Source organism: Leptinotarsa decemlineata, unplaced genomic scaffold (assembly GCF_025532065.1).
Source record: "Leptinotarsa decemlineata unplaced genomic scaffold, Ldec_3_MD MMD2_tig00003294_RagTag_RagTag, whole genome shotgun sequence".
NCBI lineage: Eukaryota > Metazoa > Arthropoda > Insecta > Coleoptera > Chrysomelidae > Leptinotarsa > Leptinotarsa decemlineata.
Window position 1 is genome coordinate 160,896 of NW_027412585.1, and position 26,980 is coordinate 187,875.

At 36.0% G+C, this 26,980-nt stretch overlaps 1 protein-coding gene across 4 annotated transcripts; it reads left to right on the forward strand.

Annotated features, from left to right (window-relative positions):
- Nucleotides 1-1,607: 1,607 nt before the first annotated feature.
- On the forward strand, nt 1,608-26,666 carry LOC111505292 (lysosomal acid phosphatase). 4 transcript variants are annotated; one of them, XM_074177797.1, is made up of 4 exons: nt 1,608-1,826; nt 2,393-2,500; nt 11,382-11,928; nt 26,288-26,666. In XM_074177797.1, exons 1-4 carry the CDS (start codon nt 1,734-1,736, stop codon nt 26,308-26,310), a joined length of 771 nt encoding a protein of 256 aa, XP_074033898.1. In that variant the 5' UTR covers nt 1,608-1,733; the 3' UTR covers nt 26,311-26,666. The 4 variants fall into 4 exon arrangements, with proteins under 4 accessions (XP_074033898.1, XP_074033899.1, XP_074033900.1 ...); XM_074177798.1 differs by having other exon boundaries at nt 11,382-11,843; XM_074177799.1 differs by lacking the exon at nt 26,288-26,666 and adding an exon at nt 14,916-15,059 and having other exon boundaries at nt 11,382-11,843.
- The last annotated feature ends 314 nt before the right edge of the window (nt 26,667-26,980 follow it).

Consider the following 26,980-nt stretch of genomic DNA (forward strand, 5'->3'; position numbering starts at 1 on the left):
TTTCTCTTGAATAATCCAGAAGAAGTTGTTTCAGAATAGCTGGTAACTTGTATTAATGCAGTTTAGGTGAGTTATTCCTGGACACGTCAAATCGATAATAATGTATTTTGAATATATTCGCTGATCTAGTATTATGATTATGAGATTTGGATACGTGTTTTTATGAATATCTGTCACGGCATAAAAGACAAACAGGCAAGGTAGAGGTATGAGTGTTGCATCATTAGCAAAAATAACTATATTATTTGGAAATAAATGAAAGAATAGATCATTGATGTAGATGATAAACAAAAGTGGTACAAGAACTGACCCTTGTGGTACACTGTGTGTAACTGGCTTGGAACTAGAGAATCTATTGTTAACAAATACCCTCTGCTCCCTGTTCGTGAGATACGAATCAAAAATTTTAAGCAGTAGTCCTCTTATACCATTATATGATAATTTTTTCAACAAGAAAACATGGGATACGCAGTCGATAATGGTTTTAATGCAGACACAATCCAGAAGTTAGTCAGAAAACAAAGCCTTGAATTTACGTACAGCTCCAGGTGAAACAATCAGAAATCAAGAAATTCGTGACTTTAACATATTTTGGCAAAAGAACAGAGACAATTGCGGAATTTTTTAGAAAAACTAATGTGAAAGTGGCGTTGAGGACACATGTCACGTTATCTAACTTTTTTTTATGTCAAAGATGAAGTGAACAAAATGGAGAAATCTGAAGTTCATAAGATTAAGTGTCCGGAGTGTATTAACGTTTTTGTGGGACAATGTGGCTGAAATTTCTCAAAAAAGTACGCTGAATATGAAAGGTTCTTCAGACTAGGTAAAAACGATTCTTTTTCAAACCATTCCTTGGGATGCAACCACAAGTTCCCGAATTTAAACGATACAGAAATTTTGCACTACTCAAGAAAGGGTTGCAAACTCAATTATTGGGAATCTTTGGAAATTCATAAGCATAAAAATTGCTGGTGCAACCTGTTAAATGATCAGATTGATCAAATAAAAGTGGTGAAAAACAGAAAGTTCCAATTTATATTTTTCATGACGATTTTTTACCATGTAGTAACGGTTACATCTATCAATTTATTGAAACTTAAAAAAAGACTCAAATTAAATTTTTTCGAGTAGGTTACTTTTCTCATGCTAACCGTGGCTCATTTGTTCAGGTAAAACAATTTGGTGATAATAATAATATTTTTTGAAACTGTATGTATTGTATTTTTATTCTATTATTATATTTCAATAGTGGAGTTTAAGAACAGCTCTGCTGATACTCCACCCATTCATCTCAATATTTTTCCTGTATATTGTTTCTCAATGTTGTTATATGAGGCAAATAAAGAAATGTTTTTATCATTATTGTCCAATTGAACCTTTCTCAACCAAAAGTGTGACGAAACTTGTCCCTCAAGTTATTTTCAAGAAATATTCTCCTCGAAATTTCACAAAAAATACCATAATTCTACTGGTGATTCCATTCTGAGCTTTTCAGTGGTATTCATTGACAACAGACCATTTCCCATATTTACCAGATATCGCACTTTTATTTCTGGCAACGTTGCTTGAAAATAGGATTGATGAAGGCAAATGAATGAAAAGTGGTAAGTTTTTTAGATTCGACAGTATTATCTACAACTTTATGAGTGGTTGGTCAGCAAATTATGGATCTCTATTAGTGAATTTCATTAGTGATTTTATTTGTTTTGATATATAGGATTGAATGGAAAATGAATCTTTTTCTGTTTGGTACCTGGATGTGGTTGGTTTCCGTACAACTTGTTGGAGAACCCGTAAAGAGTGAATTACTGGCAGTTGTTGTGGTAGGTACAAATATGTATTTTATTTTACATTCGATGAAGCCATATCGATTATAGAGAGTAATACCATGACAACACAGAGACAAATTTGAAAAGAGACGGTGGCTGAAAGTCTACCAATGTGGCTGAAGGATATATATATATATATATATATATATATATATATATATATATATATATATATATATATATATATATATAGATAATTCACTTACAAACAAAATTAAAATTATTAAAATTGCGATGACCATTTAAAAATCATGAAAACAATTAATGTGAAACGAAAACTTCAACCTTTTTGTTCTGATTTCAAAAAAAGGCATTCAAATATACCGAGCATTTCAAACGAGTCGAATGTCTTCCAAATTGGAAATCGAATATTATCCTTTATCCTTTTTGTGACATATGTTAATATTGAAATGAAAAAATGAAATATAAAACCCCAAGTTGTGAATGCCATAAACACATGCTTAGTCACCGAGAGTTGTGCAAAATTTTTTTTCAATGAACTGCTTGATGAACTTTGTTTATTACTTTGTATTTCCTTCAAAACATTTTCATTTTCATAGATATTTCGACATGGCGACAGGGCGCCAATATATTTCCCGTATCCCACCGACCCCTATGCGGAAATGGGACACAAAATATGGCCTGACGGTTTTGGACAATTAACAAACGTAAGTATTTCAAATTGTAATACACTATACTCTGTTCAACTAAGCAACGGAATGCTCCAAAACATTAGCACGCGTAGTGCACGTGATCCCCAAAACAAGGCTGCTTGTACAGAATCGCACTAAGGAACGACATATTTTTCTTCAATATGCGGCTGGGTATAGGAAACATTTTTAGGTGGAATGTCGGAACACAAATTAGCAGTTGCTTCAGCCGCACCAGTACTTGACATTTCAAAATTTTAAACTTTGAAATACCATTTCTTTGAAGGTGATTGACAATGTTTCATGATGAATTTCATTAGTTCGGACTTCCATTGTCTTATATTACATAAAATGATTTGAAATCCCTGAAAGAACTAAAGAAGAATTAAAAATGAATAGCTGAAAAAAACAATTATATCAAGCAAAAAACCTGAAATGGAATAGAAGTGAAATAAAATACAAGTAAAAATAAAACAATTGAACAAAAAATAAAAATGTCAAGAGATTTCAAGCCAAGTTACTTCACAACGTTTCTATTGTTAGTATCCACAATCATCTTCGGGTGATGGCTGGACTAATTCCACTGAGAGATGACTCCACTTATCTCCGCTTTCCTTTTTCCGCTTCACTGGTTTAGTGGAAGATGACCGTTTGGAGGGAATTGGCCATTTTTCACTTGCTTATGGGTTTCCATATGTTGCGTTTCTCTACGCTAGCTTGGCTGAATACATAGTTGGACAACATGTATGCGGCTTCTTTGAATTTCCTCCTAAACCAATGTTCCTCTCTGTGTATGATCTCAGCTTGCGATCACTCGATGTTATGTTGATGGGTTCAAACATGCTCTGCTATTCCTGATTTGCTGGTTTCTCCTCGCTGTGTGTGTTTCTTGTGCTCGGCAATGCTCGGTAATGGTTGTATTATGAGGAGTTGAAATATAGACAAGTTTTGAGTAGCCGAATCTTTGGAGCTGATGATCGGTCTGAGCGGAATGTCCGTCTTGTGGATTTTGGGTAGTCCACACAAGTGAGGGGGATAACTGTGATGCGGTGTTAGCGATAATCTCTCCTTCTCCGAAAAATAGACTTGGTGTTTTTTTTTAAATCTGGTACAACTTCCTTTCAATTGATGCAGTAGGGTCCCGTACGATCTTTGTATATTGTCCCATCTGAAGAACCTCTTCGATCATCTGTTCGTAGAGGACAGTATCCATCACCACAGTAGCGTTTCCTCCATCTGCAGATAGAATCTTGATGGTTTTGTTTCTACGAAGGCCGTTCGGAGCTCTACGTTTCTCATTGCTGATGTTAGATCTTCGAACTGGTTCTCGATCTATCTGTTCCCTAATTTTCCATCTGAATTCTTCTGCCTCGGTCTGGTCTATGAGGCAACCGGTGGATTCCACTGCAGCAATTATTTCCAAAGTGGGCACACATGTTGGCGCAATGGCGAAGTTGAGCCCTTTCCCCAACAAGGATTCCTCTATTCCCGTGAGCGGGCAGGAACTCATGTTGATGACGTTGGCGGCTTCATAGTTGTTCTGTTTTTGGTCTGCATTTGGGAATTGTTTCCTCATAACTTCCTCCATTTTCTGTTGTGGGTATTCTCTACGTCTTGGCGGATCTTCAAGCCCGTGCTTTCCTGAAAACCAGGCCACCAAACGTGGACTGCGATTCCAAGAATTGCATTCGCCGGATACCCTGTGAGCATGTTTGGACTCATCAACATAACATCGAGTGGCCCCAAGCTGAGATCATACACAGAGAGGAACATTTGTTTAGAAGGAAATTCAAAGAAGCCGCATTCATGTTGTCCCATAACGTATTCAGCCAAGCTAGCGTACAGATATGCAGCATATAAAAACCCATAATCAAGCGAAAAATGGTCAACTCCTACGAAATGGTCATCTCCTACTAAACTAGTGAAACGGAAGAAGGAAAGCGAAGATAGGTGGCCCATAAATAGTCATCTCTCGGTGGAATTAGTCCAGTCACCACCCGAAGACGATTGTGGATACTAACAATCGAAACTTTTTGAAGTAGGGAAGAAGGGGGTAGGTTCGGACATGGGGCACTTCCGGATATTTCAAATTTACCGCCCAGCAATGACACAAAACTCACCGATCAGAGACAAATGCTTCTGTTAACAGTTTGGAATCGTTGACGCCGGCTTGTGTTTCTTGAATTCAATTGAAAAGTGGATATTTATTCGAAATTTCCCAAAAGGGATTAGTGATAAAAGGTTGAGGTATCTACTAGTAAGGTCTTACACCTCAAGGAGTGAATTTCAGGTAAGAAATGATGAGTATATCAGGAAGAACGTATATTTTCATTCGTCTAACCTCAAAAAAGTATAATGATTGTTCAGTGTTTGAGGAAATTGTCACGATAATACTCAACTATATACATATGGGGCATGTTCGGACTGTCCGAGGCTGCCCCTGCTTCATTTTCGTGTTCGTCCATATATGCCCCATGATCTATCTTTCAGTTACTTCTTATTGTTTGTAGGATGCTGAGAACATACAAAAAAAACCTCCTATTCAGCCAGAAATTCCTAGAGAAGTCTTAAAAACGTTCTGAAGAATGTTATCAGCAAGAGAAAGAGCTGCTGCAATAAGATTCAATGTACCGAAATCAACTTTATTCGACAGAGTTGTCAGAGCTAAAAAGCGTTCCAATAATAATATTGAAGACTCTGGAAATGAAGGTGGTGAATCAGAGAAAGAATTTGCATCATCAAAATATGCAACACGACAAGTGTTTTCACGAAATGAAGAAATCGAGCTGGAGACATATCTCAAAAAGTCTTCAAAAATATGCTACGGCTTGACATATGAACTCTGTCGTGGACTGGCTATTCAATATGCTTCAAAACTGAATAAGAAAATTCAGAGAAATTGGGAAATCAACAAGCAGGAATCGACTGGATGCAATGTTTCATGAAACGCCATCCAAGGCTTTCCAATCGTAAACCTGAGAATACTAGTATAGCTAAAGCTTCAGATTTCAATAGAGCCAATGTAGAGGAATTTTTCAATAATTATGCCTCAGTGTAGGCCACATGTAATTTCTCACCAGATCGTATATGGAATACTGATGAAACCGGTATAACCACAGTCCTTCAACCGAGAGTGATAGCAGAAACAGGATCAAAAGCTGTAGGACGATGCGTATCTGCTGAACGAGGATCTCTTGTAACGATGTGTGGAATAATATCGGCTGTTGGGGCTTCAATTCCGCTTCTTTATATCTTTCCTCGTGTGAAGATGAAGGATCAGTTATTGTATGGTGCCGTTCCTGGGGCTGTTGGTTATGCTGAAAAATCGGGATGGATGTCGACCAGGGTCTTTCTCAAACTGTAAGAGCATAAATATACAAAAACTTACGAACAGTAGCCTTTCAAATGAAATTCTACTGCTGATGGATAATCACGAGACACATGTTTCTATTGATGCCATCTTGTATGCAAGAGAACACGGAAATATATTATTGTCTTTCCCGCCACATTGCACACATAAAATGCAGCCACTGGATAAAGGAATGTTTGGTCCATTCAAATCCAAATGCAAGATTTCTTTCAATGATTTCATTCTGTCGAATCCTGGTAAACCTATAACTATTTATGATGTTGCCAAGTTGTCAGCACAACCATATCTGCAAACATTTACTCCCTGTAATATTATAAGTAGTTTCAACAGTACTGGGTTATGGGCCTTTTAATTCTCTGGTTTATGAAGACGAGGATTTCTGTGCCTCATTCGCAACAGACCGTCCTCTTGAAAACAAGGATGGGGAGCCCTCTGCAGAAATTGTCGATACAAGTATTGTCGTTCAGCTTCATTCCAATGATCAAATTCAATGATCGTCTAGAAATCACGAAGTAGAAGATATAGTAAGGGATTTGTTGAACATAATAACACATGAAGCTACCAAACCAAAAATTAAAATACCTTCTGTCGTATCTATTGTCAAACCGTCAGATGTGAAACCCCTACCGAAGGCTGGTCCCAGAAATACAAGTAGAAAATTGAGAAAGGGAAAATCAAGAATTTACACCAGTACTCCGGAAAAACAAAGAATACAAGAATTGGAGAAAGCCAAACTGATGAATGTGAAGAAAACAGAGGTAAACCAAAGAAAATGCAAAGTAGAAAGCAATCAAAGGAGAGAAAAAAGAATAAAACAGTTTCAGATGACATCTCGTCATCAGATTCTGATATAAATTTACCTTTAACTGCCACGAAAATTATAAAAAGGAATGATTCATCTGATTCTGATATTGATTTAGATTATAGAAGTGATGATGATGAGCTCAATGAACTTTTAGATGACGAGAAAATCCTAAAAGATGATTATCTATCAGTGAAGTTCGCAACAAAAAAAAGATCCTTGCATTATGTTGGGAAAGTGATCAATGTGATGGAAAATGAGGAATTCGAAGTAACATTTTTGAAGAAGTGTATAGGTGCAAGGATTTGTTTATCCAGAAGTTGAGAATATCTCATTTTTTGAGAGGAAAGACATTGTATCAAAGTTACCTAAGCCTATGACAACACCGAGGACTTCAAGAATGGCATATTTTCTTCAATTTAATGTAAAATTTTTTGGTTACATATAACAAAAAGGTTCTATTTTACAAAATTCCAACAGCTTGATAATGTTAACAACCGATGGAGATATAATAATTTGTAAAACGGTGTCCGAACTTGCCCCCTTCTCCCCTAAATTGGCTTCAAATCTCTCAATATTTTAATTTTTATTTTATTTCACTATTATTCCATTTCAGGTTTTTTTGCTTGATATAATTGCTTTTTTCAGCTATTCATTTTTAATTCTTCTTTAGTTCTTTCAGGGATTTCAAATTATTTTATATAATATCAGACAATAGAAGTCCGAACTGATCAAATTCATTTGAAATACCATATATGTAATTGCCATAGGCGTCGAAACGTAACTGACCACTGTGACACTGTAACAATAAATTCCGCCAGCCGATTTCTTTCAAATCAGATCGGTCAGCGTGAGAAGGCTTGTTTATTTTACCCAATAGATGCAAATGTGCTTACATCATAAGTTTGAGATGAAGGAGTATGTAGCAGAATCACCCTGTATGTGGTCATTCCTACCTCTTATCATCGGAATGTAAGGTTTCTACTTCGAAAGGTTGATAAGTATACGACTAGATGCCTCTACCTGACCGTTCACCATTTCAATAGTTTTTGTTAAATGTTCGGACAGAACAAAATGAAATTCTTTTCATCAAGTATGTAAGCGATAGCCGTAGAAATCGAAAGAAAATCATAATCCTCTCTCTCTGTATGATAATGGCCGCTTTTGCTTCCATTGAGGCGCATTAAGTCAAAAATTATGATCTTCTGAGCGAAACTATCAGAATTTGTTATACAAGTTACAGTGAATTATTGTTGGGTCTCTTATTCATTGTTTGAATGTATTTTGAATCAGTTTTTCACTGTTTTAGTTTTTTAATTCGACAAAACGCTGATATCTGACAGCAGAAAATTCAATGGACATCGAAACTAAATTGATTTTCCCTCATTCTACCTTTATTTTCGAACCAATCCTATTAAAAGTGAAGCTATTGAGAAATGTTTTGTTTGAAAGTTTCAGAGAGCATTGCTTTTTTGAAATATCCTCTAATGCACAGAGTATGAAGTGAAAGTGTGGCGCATCAGGGGTAAAATAATATACAGGTCGTTTTTTTAGCTGATTCCACTATTGATATAATATCTGGTAAACGGTGAGGCCTACAAGGTTGGTTGGATTGAGGAACCAGAATGATTTGTTTCTAGATCGAAAATATCAGTGGCTGTTTTTGAAATATTCGCCGAAAACTAGAATTTTCGAATTTCGTTTTCAACTCTACCGCCTCAATTTGGAATGATATGAAAAAAGGATAGGAACTCTCGATACTATTCCACATATGTTATGATGTGAAAGTAATTTGCCATGCGACGTTCCGTGCATTAGATTTCATCATCAACTTTATTTCATTTTTTTGATACGGTCCACTAGTTTTTCCATCGATTTTTGTAGCCACTGTAATAACAAACTGAGCTATGTATCACAAATGAGTTTTCGAATATTTTCCTAAGGCTATAGGCCTGTCTTCATTATTTTTTTGTTTCTTGTCATGTATGCTTTCCTTGAACACCAAAGTCTCTTGATGTTAATTGAGGAAATTCTAAAAAATAATTGCCCGATTGTTAAGAATGCACATTCCATCAATGATTTCATTTGATGAATAGTTGAATTGTTTCTTCGAAATACTTTTCAAAACGTATTCCTGTAGAGACTGTGAAGGTTTCAAAGTTTTGTCATATCTACTACAGCCAATAATCCCATATGTAGTAACAGACTGAAATATTGCATAATGGAATTGTATTGAAAGTTTTCTATTCACTACATTTTTAGAAGTTTGGTTCATTTTTCAATTCTATTATTGAAACCGTTCATTTAAAATTATTATCAATATGTTCTCGTTCATTCAAACGAAGGTGAAATTTCACTTACATGGAACATTGTCATCCTCAATGACGGGTATCCGATATTTCGGGCTAAGACAATTGCCTTGCTTCTTCAGCATTAATTCATTCATAATGTTTCGATATGAGTAGATGCAACTCATTCGTGACTTGAAGACATACTTTTATGATTTCATTAAGTGCTTCATCTCGTAATGTTATCCAGATTGGTGCTGAAGATGCAATAAGGCAAGTGTCTTATTCCGAACCATCGAATATCCGCCATCGAAGATTACAGTGCTGCATATAAGTGAAATTTTATTTCTTTCATGAACTATATTGTGTAGCATTCGTGTGAATGATATCTGATTCAATTCTATAACAAATGTTTCAAGTACAAACGGAATTGGGAAAAGTGTTTTTTGTATAATTCAATGTTCATATAGGAATTTCTTGAAGTTGGGTAGAGCTGGTCTATGGCTTGTTTTCGTAGTTTTTGAAAATAATGGAGTAGATCTGTATTTGAAGAGTTGGGTGGGCGAGTGTAGGCCCACAACACGTCACATGCATGTGACGCATTGTACATCCTCCCAAGGAGTTGTCCTCCTAGGTCATCGCCCATCCTGTCCTTTCCAGGAAGGTGGACAGGTCTTTAGGAGACATCTCCTTCATATCGGCAAGTGTAGGCCAAGACTCGCCGAACACACACTCTCTCATTGACGATAACTCCGGATATTTGCATAGTACATGCCTGACAGTTTCATCTTACTGTTCACACATCCTGCATAGAGGTGTGTCCACTAGCCCCATATTGTGGAGGTGTTTCCTTACTTGATAGTGGCCAGTCAGAAATCCTACTATAAGGCGTAGATTTTTCCTGGTCATCCCCAGATATTTCTTCGGCGCCAGCTTCCCAGGGTCGCCCAAGGTGATTCTGGCAAGATTGCATCCATTGATTTCATCCCATCTCCTCAGGGATTGAGCATTGGTGTGACATTTTGCTATTTCCGCAATTGTCGAAGTCATCAAGCCGTAGGTGCCACTGAGTCCTAAAATTCTTAGTCCAGCCGCTTTTTAGGCTAAAGATTCTGCAATGCGATTACCTTTACTCTCGTCGTGCCCTTTAACCCACCTCAGTATGATGTTATTACCTACCGAAGCTTTGGCTACATCTTGGTGGCACTCTAGTACTAGCCCCGAGGTAATACGTTATCTGTTCAAGGCTAATAGGGCTTGTCTGCTGTTAGTGCAGATTGTTATGTTTTTGCCAGAAATTCCTTCCCTAGTTATTTCTTTTGTGGCGATTGAGTTACCAGCCAGTTCTGTTTGGACCACGCTGGTATTTCTTCCCATTCCCCACTTAATCGTTAGGCTTAGTGATCTGAAGTACACTCCACTGGTTTTCGAGCCGTCTGTATATATGCGTATTGCATTTATAGCATCTGACTCAGTGTTCTGTTTTATTTGTATGTAGTAGGGTTTATTAAACACAAACCTGGGTTCAACTGCATCATTGGTTGCCTGCCGCAGAGGTTGCGCAGCAAGCGCTTCTCGTTATAGGCTCAGCCCTAATTGACCCATTTCAACTTCGAGGTTCACCCCAGCCGTGCGCAATCGTAACATGACCATTAACGCAACCTCCTTAACATACAGGTCCAGAGGGGTAAGACCAGTAATTAATTCCATTACCGCGGTTGGTGTTGTTCTCATGGCTCCTGTGATGTTTAAACAAGCCAGTCGCTGTATTTGATATAATTTTTGGATGGTCGTTGCTTGTAGAACTTTCGGTCCCCATACAATGGCTCCGAACGTTAACATAGGTCTTATTATTGCAGTGAAGATCCAGGTGATCACACGGGATGAAAGACCCCATGTGCGTCCCATTGTCCTCCGACATTGCTCATAAGCCACATATATGCTATACTCTGTAGGTGAGAATTCCATGTTAGCTTCCTTTCGAGGATAGTATCAACGTATTTCACCTCTTCAGAGAAGTTTAATGAAACTCGGCTCCCTCTGAAAATTATTTTCTGGCAGATAAATATTCAATAGTCTGTGAAGTATACTACTGATGCTAGTAGGAGTTTGTGAGAGAATAATTAATGTATGACAATGTCTGTATAATATGCTTTGTGGAAACAGGTGTTTGGTTGTTGTAAAATGTCCAGTGAAAATCTCACAATGAAGGGTTATTTGAATATATATTATTCTCAAAAAGTAATCTCTTCTGAAAGATATACCCCTATCGAATAATACTTAGTTGTTATTACTTTTTCATTTTCTGCGACTCTCTTTATGGAGAACACCATTTGTTTGATAATGCTTGCAGTTAACGTTGACTATGCTTACACTTTTGTGAGCAGCTCAACTTCGAAAATGATTCGTGCACAAAATATAAAACTATTCCATTTTCAGCTTGGAAAAAAACACACTTATGACCTTGGGAAGTGGTTACGGAACAGGTATAAAGGATTTCTGCCTGATCTCTACAGCCATAGAGATATCAGAGTTGAATCATCCAACACCGACAGATGCCTCATGTCAGCTGCAGCAACTGTGGCTGGTCTATTTCCACCAGTTGAACGTCAGATCTGGGATAGCCAATTACTTTGGATGCCAATTCCCATACATACAACTCCAGAGAAGAATGATCCAGCTATAGCCATGGGGAAACCTTGCCCAAAATATAACAAAATGTTCAAAGAATTGAGAGATGAGAAGTTCGTAACATTCGCAGAAGAAAATGACGAGTTGCTCAAAAATTTGTTTATAAATATAGGAAAAGAAATGAATAGTTTTGAAACAGTTTTGTGGATCTATGATATACTCTTTATTGAATCTACTTACAATCTCACTCTGCCAGAATGGACTCAAACAGTGAGTTTCGATAAATTGAAGTCAGTTTATTTCACTTATTGGAGATTATACACGGCTAACTTGGAAATGTCTAGATTGAGAGCAGGTACATAATATTATTTCAACTTTTGGTAACTCTTGCAGAAATGACCACTGAGAAACCAGATTGGCATGTTTCAAGTTCTTTTCCAGAAATTGTAACAGAATTTTTTTTTCATAAAATAGAGTTTTAAATTTCAATCCACCATTATTGAAAAAAATAAATATAGTCGTAGGTATACATTATTGATTGATGTCACTTTGAAATAATTGAGTTGATAATAGTTTGAAATTGAACAGTCAACTCCCGGTGAACTCCCGTTCGGCCGTTTTCCGCTTGATTATGGGTTTCCATATGTTGCGTATACCTACGCCAGCTTGGCTACATGCGTTGTTGGACAACATATATGCGGCTTCTTTGAATTTCCTTCGAGACCAGTGTGCTTTCTTGCGGTTCCTAGCTGGGATTATCTACAATGAGGCACACTGGATTAGGAAAAAAATCAAAGATGTCGCATATGTTGTCCAACAATTCATTTAACCAAGCTAGCGTAGAGATGCGCAACATGTGGAAACCCATAATCAAGCGGAAAATGGCCAACTCCCGCCAAATGGTCAGCTCCCGCTGAACCGATGAAGCGGGGAGAGGGAAGAGGGGGTGGGTGAAAGCACTCGAATGACCTATAGTCATTTCTCAGAGAAAAAAGTCCAGTCATCACCAGAAGACGATTGTGGATACCAACAATCAAAACGTCGTGAAGTAACTGGGCTTGAAGTCTTTCAATTTTTATTAACTGTTCAGTTTCCAAATGTTGCTTGTATTTTATTTTATGCAATTTCAGTTAAGGGTTTTTTGCTTGATATAATTGTTATTTCCAGCTATTATTTTCAATTTCATTTTATATCATACTAGATAATGGAAGTCCGAACTAACGAAATTTACCATGAAACATTGTCAACCACCTTCAAACATATCGACGAAAACATCGCCAAAGTTCAGCAAATGATGCTAGACGACCGCCTTGTTGAAGGAATAAAGATAACAGAGGTTACGAACATTTCATAAGAACGTGTTTTTCACAAATTGAATCAACAACATTCAGGCATGAGAAAGCTGTCCGAGCATTGGGTGCCGCGTTTGCTCACGTAAGACCAAAAATTTGTTCGAATGAACAGTTTAGTACCAATGAATCCGAGTGTTGGCGCCGATTAACTGCTGTGGATGAAATTTGGAAACATCATTATACAGTCCAAACAGTGGATTGCATAAGGGGAACCGGTTGCAAAAAAAGCAAAAACTAATTTTTCGGATGAGACAATGATGGCGACAGTTTTTTGTGATAGTCATAGAATTATTTCAATCAATCATCTACATCACAGGAACATACTACGCATCATTACTTGACAAGCTGATGGCAGAACTTGCAGAAAAACGACCACATTTACCAATACAACACATCGTCTCCTCACACCTCAGCGGTTGCCATAGCTAAAATTTATAAATTACGGTTTAAACTGCTTGACCATCCGCCATACTCACCAGATCTAGCCTCAAGCGACTTCTTTTTGTTACCTCATCAAAAGTTTGCACTCGAGAGGCGATCACCATCGTGAATAATTATTTCGAAGGGAAAAATGCCAAGTACTATTTGGACGAGTTACATCAATGAGAAAAAAGTGTAGAGTTGAAAAAAAAATCTGAAAAAATGTCTTGTATCTTTGATAGGTAGGAAACTTTTCGGACCTCCCTCATATATAATGGTATTAATATACAGGGTGTAACTGAATAAGTGTAAAACATTTAAGTAGGTGATTCCTCATCGAAAAAAAGATAGGATCTTTCATATAAAGAAATTTCATTGGAGCATCCCTGTTGCGTTTTTCACCCCTTACAATCATGGGGTAGACCAAATAAATTTCTGGCTGAGTGTCTTTTTGGTAGTACAAAACGTCAGGTTGATTTCAATATTGTAACATTTTTAGTGCTTGTGAAAAAAATTGTTATACAAATTTTATGTACCCCCTTTAAGGGGATGTATCTTAACAAGGGATGCTCCAATGAAATTTCTCTATATAGAAGATCCTATCTTTTTTTCGATGAGGATTCATCTCCTTGAATGTTTGAAACTTATTTAGTTACACCCTGTATACAACTCGATAACTTTTTCTTTGGGTTTTATTTATTTTTTCTAAATCCAGAAAATTCAACATTTTTTCCCATCTGTTCATGACAGCTGGTTCAATAATATTGTTCCTTCGAACTAGTTTATTTATGTCTCTTCTTAAATGTCTGTCCTATGCTTCTGGAACTATTGTGATTTCATGATCTAGATCCTCACATGACATCACATGATGCTGCGATGAAAACAGCGAATAGAATTGAAAAATAGATAACAAACAGCAACTTGATGTGATGAGTGAGACAAATGACAAATATACTCACGAAAAATAGTTGTGCGTCTAACAAAATTTTTATAAGGGTGATAAAATGTATACAACGAACACGACAGGAAATGTAAGTGAAAAATGGACAATACAAACATTATATACATATGAAAACTAACAATTATGACAAATACACAGAGTAGACAACCAAAAAGAAAAAGATGTAATGCAAACGAAATTTTCATTCAATAGAGTTTAATGACTTGATTCTTGCTTGCTAAGTGCAGGTAGCAAGACTCAATTCAGGTTAATTTTCTTGCTTTTGACTGTTTATCTCCTCTCTATGCAATCTAAGGTAGAAGCGGATGATTCTATCAGGAATTTGCATTTTTTTAAACCGATCCGTGACTACATGAATGCCTACTGATTATTTTGGATCAACAAAATAACTCTCATATGTCCCTGAATGAATTCAGACAACTGACACAGTTATTTTCGGCCTTGGAAATATATTATTTGAGAATAGGCAGGTTTCAAATAATACCATAGGTTACAGACATCTGTTTATTGTTCCGTGTTAGTATATGCAGAGAAATTCAGTGATTAATTATCAGATTCCGCATTAATATCATCACGAGTTTTTGGTGATCGTTTAAAATTTTCTTTCAGGACCTCTAATCGACCTAATAGCTACTAAGTTCGAAGATGTTATCAAGAATGTTACTGACACTCCAAAGTTTCTGATGCTTTCGGGTCACGATATTACAATAATGAGTGTACTCTCATCTTTGAAGTTGCTTGAGGATTCCGCTCCAGAATATGCTTCTGCACTGATCTTTGAATTGAGAAGTAGCGAAAACCAAGGCCAGTTTGTTAATATTTTATACAAAAATCAAACATACAACGAAAAAGTCGTCAAACTCCGTTTGAATGAACGTGAATTCAATTGCAAATGGGAGGATTTCAGGACTACAGTTGAGCCACTGAGGGTTAGTTCGAAAGAGTGGAAAGAGGAATGTTCAATGGCCTAAATAAGTATAATGATTTGGAGATAGTTGTAGAAAGTTTGGATGAATATATTTTTTAATGGAGTTCATTCAGAGGATATTTAATTTATTTATGTATCAACCACATTATTTCCAAACCAGTCATACTGTTGGAACTACAGTGTGAAACATTTAGGTGGCGTGACACCAAAGTAAGTTTTCCATATTTGAAAACGGATGATATTTTTGTATCTGCCGTTCACGGATGAATGTTTCCAGACATGCTTTTTCAATAACTGGTTGGAAATACTAAGAAAAGTAGATCCTGCAGTACATTATAGAAATGAAAGCCAATAATATGAGATCTGCCAAATTGTTGTGGTGCTATTTTCCAAGTATTTCTGCTATATCAGTCATCAGTTTCATCATGAATGATGATTTTTTTAAAGCAAGCACTGAAAATCTACCAGCCGTGTACTGTAGTATGAGACAACTTGCTGAAAATATTAATATTCGAATAGAAAATTCAAAAGGTTTGTGGTAACTTGCGTGAGGCCTGTAATATGACCGTTATTTCAATGTGTTTTTATGTGTTTCGATCACCAAGTGATCATCTTCAAGGAGAAGATCGAAATATTCTCTGGTGGGAAAAAGATGTGTTTGTTTTGTAACAAACATCTTCAAACCCCTGAACATCAACATCACATACAAGCCAAACACAAAAAATGAACAGCAATAAAAAAGAAGAAGACAAAAACACAAACGGAGTGTACAATATACAATGCTCAAACTGCAACAAATTCTATATCGGTCAAACAAAGAAAAAACTGATCCAAAGCACAAAAAGCCATACATAAAACCAAAAATATATAAATCAAACCTTGCAACACACGCCATACAAAACAAACATAACTTTCCTCCACCAGAGAACATAAAACTCATAAAACAAGTCAATATAGAGGACACATCTGGAAAAACTTAAACATTCATAAATTTAAAAGGCATAATTCACTTATCGAGGAACAAATATAAATCAATACACAACACCTAACATTCGATATACTAACAATACGTTACACATTCCTACAAACAGTGAACCTAGAGAAAATTCAACATGAAGGATATTACTTGATGTAACCCAAATACAGGCAAATTTACCTCCAGTACCTGAACCAAGACGTTCTAACCGCATAAAAAAACAAACAAGAGGATGAAACATTCAGTTTGAGTAGAGCCAAGAAGATGATAGCACGACCAGATATCGAAAGCGCTTGCATATAATAAATAGAAGTTATAAAGCTTCAAATCCTATTCGTGACATATATATATATATATATATATATATATATATATATATATATATATATATAGGTCGTCGTCCATATATATATATATATATATATATATATATATATATATATATATATATAGGTCGTCGTCCATATATATATATATATATATATATATATATAGGTCGTCGTCCATATATATATATATATATATATATATATATATATATATATATATATATATGGACGACGACCTAGGAGGACAACTCCTTGGGAGGATGTACAATGGGTCACATGTGGCCTAAGTGCGTGGGCTTACACTCACCCTCCCTACTCTATAGATACAGATATATATATAGCGTCTCAACTCAGGTATTTCAGGTACTTTAGGTAAATTTGCCTGTATTTGTACTGCATCAGGTACTCTTCTTTGTGTTAGATTTACTCTAGGAATGTGTATGGTTTTGTTTAATATATTGAATGTGAGGTCTTGTTGTGTTTTGATTTGTACTTGTTCCTCGCTAAGTGATTTATGACTGTTAAATATATGGATGTTCAAGTTTTCCCAACTGTCCATGCGGTTTCCCTTGTTGACTTGTTTTACGAGTTTTATGTTCTCTGGTGGGGGGAAATTATGTTTGTTTTGTATGGCGTGTGTTGCAAGGTTTGATTTATATACTATTGGATTTATGTATGCCTTTTTGTGCTCATTGTACCTTTGGATCAGTGTTTTCTTGGTTTGACCGATATTGAATTTGTTGCAGTCCGAGCATTGTATACTGAGTATCCCGTTTTGGTCTTTGTCTTCTTCTTTTTTATAGTTGTTTATTTTTTGTGTTATCTTCGTGTTCGGCTTGTATGTGATGTTGATGTTCAGTGGTTTGAAGATGTTTGTTAGTTTTTTGGTTTGGTGTCCTACGTACGTGAATGCTATCCATCGTTGTGTTGTTTTGTCTGTTGGGGTGGCTTGATTCTTGTTCTGTATTTTTTGTTTGATTCTGTTTTCTAGTTTATCTATTGTCTTTTGGGTGTATCCGTTTTCGTACGTAGGACACCAAACCAAAAAACTAACAAACATCTTCAACATGCGACAAATTCTATATCGGCCAAATCAAGAAAAAACTGATCCAAAGGTACAATGAGCACAAAAAGGCATACATAAATCCAATAGTATATAAATCAAACCTCGCAACACACGCCATACAAAACAAATATAATTTCCTCCCACCAGAGAACATGAAACTCATAAAACAAGTCAACAAGGGAAACCGCATGGACATTTGGGAAAACTTGAACATCCATAAATTTAACAGTCATCCACTTATCGAGAAACAAGTACAAATCAAAACAAAATAAGACCTCACATTTAATATATTAAACAAAACCATACACATTCCTAGAGAAGATCTGACACAAAGAAGAGTACCTGGCGCAGTACAAATACAGGCAAATGTACCTAAAGTACCTGAAATATCTGAGTTAAGATGCTTTGACCGTATAAAGAGGCAGACGACAGGATGACAAGTTCAGTTTGAGAAGATGACAGTACTACCAACTGTCGAAAGCGCTCGTAGATAATTAATAGAAGATATAAAGCTTCAAATCATTCAATATATATATATATATATATATATATATATATATATATATATATATATATACATATAATATATATAATACAGTCTCAGTGAGACTGCATTACATTAACCTTTCTCGATTTCATATCATTTCTAAAAACATGTGGATTCGTTTTCCGATGACATTCCACATTAGCTCCTCAAATTTCAGCTACCGCAGTTGCCGGTTGATTGGTCAACCAACCAACACTGACATAAACACTTGGCAAGTTGACTTGGGTGTCACATTGATAGGTGGTTCCACTTATGTTTCGCTTGTGTTTCGTTTACGCAGTTATTTTTATTAGGTACTTTTCTTGTTTTTTTTTGTCTTCAATTGAGGACCGCCTGCCCGGAACTGACGATGCCCAATAGGCTGAAACAGCTGTCTACCGGTGGCTTTTAATTGAAATCAATACGGAAATGATCAGAATAGATATGTTATGTTAGGTCCAAAATGAGTGGATCTATTCGACCCTCTACCGCAACTCGCAAGGGTTTAGTGTGGCTCACACCTATTCACACTTGGCCAAATAAACCCAGCTTCTTAACGAAGCCGATTAATTCGTATGGTGAGTGGTCTTTCAGGTCAGATGGTACGGCTCTGCCGAACTCTAAAGACCCGATTCGGTCCCCAGCGAAACAAAAAGGTTTTTTTAAACTAACCCTTCCTGAAAACACACCTTTCAGTTAATGTTCATTAATCTACATATCAAAGTAAATGTCACCCCAATTTTCAATACTGACAAAAACAGTTCATGAAAACAGTTTTGTTTTTATCCACATCACTATTTAAGATACCACAACCCGGAAATTTCAACAATGATAATCATGTGTTTTGTTTTGTTGAATTTTCAGTTCGAGCTGCAAATCCACCATGTAACGAATGTATTTTGCAACCGCATTCGCTCATAAATCATACTTTGCGTGAAACAATCGCCATTTGGTGTTGGCAACGTTAAATCACACATTCAAATATTAGTGTTGTATCACAGCAAAATTGCGTTGGCCCGTGATATTGTTAACTTCAGAATAATTCGGGTACAGATTGCAAACGGTATTTTAGTGTCGTCGGAACAGGTGACCCGCACGATCTGAACATTTTTGACAGTAATCGATGCTGTAAATTTTCAATTCGCCAATTATTGCAGTTTTGGAATAGCACAGCCTGTTTTGTTAATAAATTTAAAATAATCGGGATCTCAGCTAGCATTTAGAATGAAATTTTCAATGAGTAACAATTGTGACATCACAAGTGTGAATATTTTAGATGAAATACAAACGAAATGAATATGTGAATGAATGTGGATATGTGAATACTGAAAATCATTATCAATATTAAAAAAAAGTATGCTGCTGACGATACCCAGTTGTATGTATCTTTTCCATTGGAGAATCTATCCATTGCTGTGGATCGATGGAATCATAATTTGCATATTTGTTGTTGAAATTTTATACGCTGGAAAATAATTCCATGAAAATCAAAAAATAAATAGATAAGTACTCTTTGATCAATCCCATATTGATTTCAATTTAAGAGCCACCGGTATATATATATACCGTATATATATTGGCGGTTCCACTTATGTTTCGCTTGCGTTTACGCAGCTATTTTTATCAAGTACTTTCTTGGTTTTTCTCATTTTGTCTTTAATCCAGGACCGCCTGCCCGGTACTGACGATGCCCAATAGGCTGAAACAGCTGTATACCGGTGGCTCTTAAATTGAAATCAATATGGGAATGATCAAAAGGTACTTATCTATTTATTTTTTGATTTTCATGGAATTATTTTCCAGCACTACCATATATTGCAGGAACAACAGATAAAATCAGTAGAATTCTTTACCGACATAACATATCAACTTCGTTCGTACCAGAACGGACAATAAGGTCCATGCTTCGTAATCCCAAGGATCAGATACCACTGGAGTCACAAGGAGTGTATGAAGTACCATGCCATGATTGTGACAGGACTTACATCGGCTAGACCAACAGACGAATCAACATTCGCAAAGATGAACACAAAGTAGCAGTGAAGGGAAAAGTCACCACGTCTTCTCTCTTCCAACACGTACTTCAAACAGGACATAACATCAATTTCGATAACACAAAAATGCTAGCAAGCAACGAAAACTTTTACTCGCGAACAATCAGAGAGGCTATCGAAATTGAAAAACGACCTAATAATATGAACAAGAGGGATGATGCGCAAAGATTACCATCAACATGGAGATCCGTTTTATCGCTTCGCACAAGCAATCAGACCGCTCAACCCCAGAAGCAAAACTCGGTACATGACAATACAGGTACAATAACAGAGACAGGAGAGGCAGCTCAGGTAATAAGACCAAAACAGGTAGTCGAGCAAACACAGGTAATGGCAGCAACGCAGGTAAAGGGAAACATCCATCCCTATAAATTGAGACACAGAGTTCGAACTAATCAGTCTAGTTGAAAAAACCAGACATCACCAGAAGATGGCAAATGAGACTTTACCGAAACGTTGTGAAAATAATTCTTATGGGGAGAAAATACACAGAACACGGAGTGAAACCCGAGAAAACCGCTCATCATATATATATATATATATATATATATATATATATATATATATATATATATATATATATATATATATATATATATATATATAGAAACAGAAGTTAATATCGGACATAGCACTCATGAAAGTGGCAAACCATAAACACGTGTTTCGGGCTTTTGGCCCATCATCAGTATGGTGCAGACAAGTGTAAGGATGGGCAACACTTGGTTACCAAAAGATAGAAATATAGAAATACAAATGCACGGAGCCACCAACAGGAGCCAACCGTACATTTATGGTTTCAGTTGATAGATCTCGTGTTCACAAGAAAACTATCAAAATCACCACGGAGGCAGCTATAGCTATAGCAGCTATAGCTTGCCTTCCAGGCCAGTATGGCAGGAATCCAGACCAGAGACGATCGAGGAGAGTCGTTTTTGGCAATTTGCTACCAATTTAGACGTTGCTCGGTAGGAGCCAAGAGCTTTCAAAACCGCTTGACTGTCCGAGAATATTTTTATTGAGTTGTGTATGAGGTTGTATTCTTGCAATCTCTCCGCACACAATTCAATAGCGTAAATTTCCGCTTGAAATACAGTCGCATAGGTTCCTAGGCAGGTTGATATCTCTGTCCTGGATCTGCGACTGAAAACTCTTGCACCAGAACCGGAAGGTGTTTTAAATCCATCTGTCCACCAACAACAATCTGCTCTTAATATTTACTTTTCCCGGAGGATCTAGTCCTCTCTACTCGGGAACAGTATTTTATAAGGCAGTTCGTAGTTGACAGTTGGAGGCATAAAGTCAGAGGTCATTTATAGAATGTTGTGACTTCCAGTGTGGAAGTAGAAGACTTCGTTTCAATTTTGAACAACAGATTCCTGAACATTGAGTCCACATATGGAATCAAAAACAAACGATGAGTTACCATTCATGGATGTCTTGGTGATCAATAGTGACCAGGGTCTACAGTTTGATGTTTTCAGGAAGAATACCAGTACTTCACAAAATGGCAGGTCTAGACTTTTTTGTCCATAGGTTTGTTGCACCCCCCTTGATCAAAGGAAGATATGATCTTCGGAAATATGTTATCAGGAATATAGCTGAAGTCAACGGGTATTATTCAAATAAAGATAATTAGGAAAAGTAAATTTAGGGAGATTCTTCGTAAATCTTCGACTTTTCGAAATGACGTCAAGTTAAAGTTCAATATCCTCCCGTTTGATCCAGGATACACTGAAGGATTAGATCAAATTTTCAAAAAAGCGAACGTAAAAGTGACCTTCCAAACTTCTTCTTCGCTCCAACAAAAGCTAGCTAATCTTCAAGACACTATCTTGTAAAATGGACAATCGGAGGACTGTGACAAAAATACATCGGTCAGACGAAGCGGGCTACTGAAACTCGTTTCGAAGAACACCTAGTACATATTTCACTTCAGAGACCATAGAAATCTAGTGTCGCTCAAAACGCCTTAGAGAACGGCCACATAATGGATTGAACTACCTGGAATTTTTTGGATGGGTACATGATACCAGATTTTTTAATGCTTTTTGGGTACATTGTTCATCCTTTTACGAATCGCTCTGTTGAAGTTAGCGGGAACTTTCAACCCGCGAATTTCTACTCGAAATAAATGATGTATGTCTGAGATTGAACGTGTACTCTATTAGATATAAATAGTAGAGACCATCAGTTCCAGAGTAAGGAATCAGTGTAAGTCATGAACCTCCCCCCATAAATTCCTCCTCGATTCCCAATAACTACAGAATAAATAAAAACTGATTACTCCGAGTGAGTATCCGGAAAATAACCAGATTTAGACCTTATTTACAATTTTATTGTGGAAATAGCGACGTCGTTTTCTGAATTGACAAACGAGAACAAACAGCTGCTGGAGCTTACCCCAGGCTTAATCAACACCAGTAGTGTCAATTTGCTGCGAAATTGAAATTTATAGGCAGTTGGAAGACAACGTAGAGCTTTACTGAATTTTGAGAGGGATGAACAGTGAATTATGTTGATGAAGGTTGTTGGGATGTCTATTAAAATTAGTATTTACTGATGAATGTTAATGATATGACACGAATATGACAAAGCAGAGATGGAAATGTACAAGAAATTCATACAAACTCTAGTGTAAACGTTCTATTCCTTACATCGTCTAGGATGAAAAAACATTTTCAAAGAAATATCATTGGATTATTTCTGAAAAAATAGAGGTATCATGCACATATGGTGCAAACAGTTGAAATTCTGAATGAGTTATTGTAAGTTATAAAAATAAAACCCTTGTCAACCTCCCCCACTACTCTTGTGAAAAATCCCAGGTGGAAATAATATTTGGGTAACATCTTATTTGAGAGTTCATTTAAGTCTAGACATACTGAACTGAAAAAACTTCATCAAATGTTCGAACTGAGCATCAGTAACTTGCTTACAATGGTATGAATGACCTTCAGTTTTCTGCCTCACATGATGAAGTGAATCAGGTATTATAGTAGCCACCTAGTAATATTTTCCTATAGCCACACATCGTAGATATTTGATTTCAATCATACGCATAGAGAAAAGTCCAGTGAAGTTGAATAGTGGTGGGTGGTATCCTTCAGCGCCCGATCTTGGGAGGGGAGTGGGGCAAACCGGGCAATTGCCCGGGGCGACAAAAATGAGGGGCGGCAAAATTGAGGAAAGCGCGGCGTCGGCGGCGAAAATTTTAAAGAGGATTAAACAAAAAAAAACCACACCCTACACAAAAGTTGTTAGAATATAATATATTACTATTGACATCACTGAAATTTCACATCATATTTTAGTAGATTACAAAAACAAAATGTGGTTACACTGCGTCCTTCAAGCTGTGCTGGATGCTGGATTTGAATAAATATCTTGAAACGAAACTTATTTTGTTTCATTAATATCGGCAGGAAAAATTTGTCTTTTTATAGGGTGAAATTACATCAACTATGAAATAACGCACGGATAAAAGGCGGCAAATATTATTTTGCCCGGAGCGGCGAAATAGCTGAATGGGGCGCTGCTCTCCTTTCAATTCATGATTTCGGAAACTGTCGCACTCACTGGTACACAGCAATGAGGAGGAGTCCCATCTTATTGTTATCCGGTCAAATTCGACTAAAACATAAGAGTGAAGGTACATAAATTTACAACAATCTGCAAATGCGTATAATTGTTCAAAACATAGTTAAAAATAATATTTTTAAATTCCGACAGATGAAAATTGTAGATCATAAAATTCTCTACAAAAAATGTTTCGAAACTTTTTTTTCTTAGAGCTACTGTTTCTGAGATACGACGAGTCAAAAAGTTGTAAAAGTTGTAATCGTCATTATATGCATGAGTATGCCACGTATATACATCTCTGAAGACATTTTGGTGCCAGAATTACGGTCGTATTTGATGGCTATGATGATTGCACGAGAAATATCAAAGCTGCAGAACAACGTCGTCGAACTTTAGCAAAATCTTCATCTTCCGATATTCTATTTGATGAACTTAGACAGTTCCTACCAGTCAACAGAAATTTCTTGCAAATACTCACAACAAATTTCGGTTCATTCCAATGTTGAAGGATAAGTTTATTGGCGAAAATATATTGGTTAAACAGGCTAATAACGATGCCGACGTACTGATTATTCAAACAGCTATAGAGCAATTTAATTCGACAAATACAACTATTGTTGTTGGTGAAAATGTAGACTTACTCGTACTTCTTACTGCTCGAACTCCACCTGAAAAAACTATTTTCTTTCTAAAACCAGGAAAAGCTCAAAGTCAAACCGAAATATATTCGTCAAAAAGTTCATCTACTTTTGAAAAGAGTCAAAATCATGAATTTTAAAATCTCATTTTTAACTATGTTTTGAACAATTACACGCGTTTGTAGCTTGTTGTAAATGTATGTACCTTTCAATGTCTAGGTTGACCGGATTATTGAAAAACTTCTCCAATAGTGGACCTAAGTGAATGGCGTTGTTGATGCTTGGCATAATTTGATTATTGAGCCGATTGAAATATCCCCCACCATTCCGGTTTGCTTTTAAGAAAAATGAATTTTTAGTTTTGTAACCCAAAATTCAGGACCAATTTGGTTTTTAACACCAGGGCTGAAGAAGCCTTCAAAAATGGTAAAAAGTAAAAAAATAATGGTAGGATGAGACCCATTAGAAAAAGAGGGAAATATGATGAAAATAAAAGGAAAAAAAATTACGGGCGATCTGAGTTCGGTAAGTGGGGGGGGGGTGAGTTTTTAGGGGTAAAAAATGGTTCATCTCGATTTCCGGCAAGTCCTCTGGAGAGAAGCTGAATTCAAAAGTTGTAGGCAATAAAAAGATCTACAACTTTTGTGTTCACAATTTTATCTCCTTAAAATTTATGTCAAAAATTCAAATAACCAAGTTTCTTGTTTTTTATTTTCATCTTGAAAAAAAAACTCACCTTTTCATGTCCCAAATACACTGTGATTCATTTGATTTGAAACATTTATTTTTCCACCTTATTTTGACTTAATATCCCTAATAGCCCCTAATTTTCAATCGAAAATTCTCACGTCAAAAAATCAGTTTTTTTCAAAAAGTCGGTGTGCTTTTTTTTCGTTGAAATCTCCACTTTCTGATGGTGTGAAAAAATACATTACTACAGTAAATGTTCTCAGAAAATGTAAAAAATCGAAAAAAAACTAGAATGCGATTTTTTTTATTATTATGTACAATTTTATCGAAAAATGTGATTGCTGCAATTATATTCAGTTAGAAAGTTCATGTACTTAATTCTAATTACATTCATGTCGTACTATTGAATTTAGATACTTCATTCTGATTACGTTATTGATTATAATATTTTTAAAAACGTTATTCTTGTTATTTATAAATACCTCATCTTGGATTTCGATCACTTATCCATCAGTTATTGTCTCTTTGATGGCATTCATTCATGGTTGGATTCGACAGTTCTAGTTGAGCTTCGAAATCTACCATCACCTACTTTGTCCCCAATATCATTTCTAGTCTGTATTGGTTCTTCATCCACAATTTCATCTAAATCATTAACTTCCTCGTAGGTTTTTTTCCACATTGCAATTTTCAAAATCATGTCAATTTGAGCATTAATTTGAGCATTTCAAACCATGTTTTCGACAGCCACATTTCAAACGGTTACATCCAGTTTCACAGCTGCAGCAAATAGTTTCAAGTAATACTTCCAGAATTGATACCTTTTCTGTAAATTTGGGCATAATGCCACGTTGATGTTGCTTCCAACCCCAATATGTTGCTGTCAGTTCGTTACCCAACCAAATTTGAAGCTGATAATATGTCCTGTAACAATGTTGTTCTGCTGCTCCTTCTGTGGGTGGGAGGTTGGCCAAAATGAAAGATGATTCAATTTTTGCCAATTAATATTTTTGAAAACTTTATTGATTCAGTATTACTTTTTCATTTATGCATTTATAAATAGATTTGATTAATTGTAATCCATCTTTTTTATCTTCTTTACTCGCATCTTTCTTACAATAAACATTGGCCAAATTTGACAAATTTTTAGCGTCTAATAATGAATTTACGATACTTTTCTTTCCTTTTCCAGCAAATCGAGATCCGGACAAATAATACAGAAATGCAGCAATATTTTTGAAGGATGCATGTTTGAAACCATTAGACGTGGAAAACGGATCTTTTACATTACCAGAACCTGGTTTGAGAAAATACATGTTATGATCATTTGAATTTAAATGATTTTAAAGGACCAGAAGATCAATATTTTGACCCGCAACAGTGACAGTTTTATTAGTATCTCTGGTAATTTCTATCGATATCTTGATTATCTCAGCATTTTCTACAGGAAAACCCTCGTGACTGTAATCTTTCCATTAAAGGTTTTATTTTTTTGTTTTTATCGTTAGATACATTTTTTTTGTGAAAATGGTATCTTTGTATGGTTTTGATAATTAAATTCTGGAATAATGTCTGAGGTTTTTCTGTGACTACGTTCTCTTCTTTCAGTTGAAGTAGCTGCTGGTACTGTTGTGACAGTATGGAATAGCTATATGGAATCTTACGTTTTTTCAGTAAGCAAAGTGTAAATTTCAGTAAATAGTTCAAAACTGTACATAAAGATTAAAAAAAAAATTTCGAAATCGAGTTTTTTTCGATTTTCTGCATTTTCTGAGAACATTTACTGTAGTAATGTATATTTTTTCACACCATCATATAGTAGAAATTTCAACGAACAAAAAGCACACCGACTTCTGAAAAAAAGCTTACATTTTTGACGCGAGAG

Bases quoted from the DNA above. Each gene is read 5' to 3' on its own strand.
- LOC111505292 (XM_074177796.1), top strand. From the start codon at position 1,734: ATGAATCTTTTTCTGTTTGGTACCTGGATGTGGTTGGTTTCCGTACAA. The intron at 2,501-11,381 runs GTAAGTATTTCA...TTCCATTTTCAG, and splicing joins GTTTTGGACAATTAACAAAC to CTTGGAAAAAAACACACTTA. The intron at 11,929-14,915 runs GTACATAATATT...ATTTTCTTTCAG, and splicing joins AATGTCTAGATTGAGAGCAG to GACCTCTAATCGACCTAATA.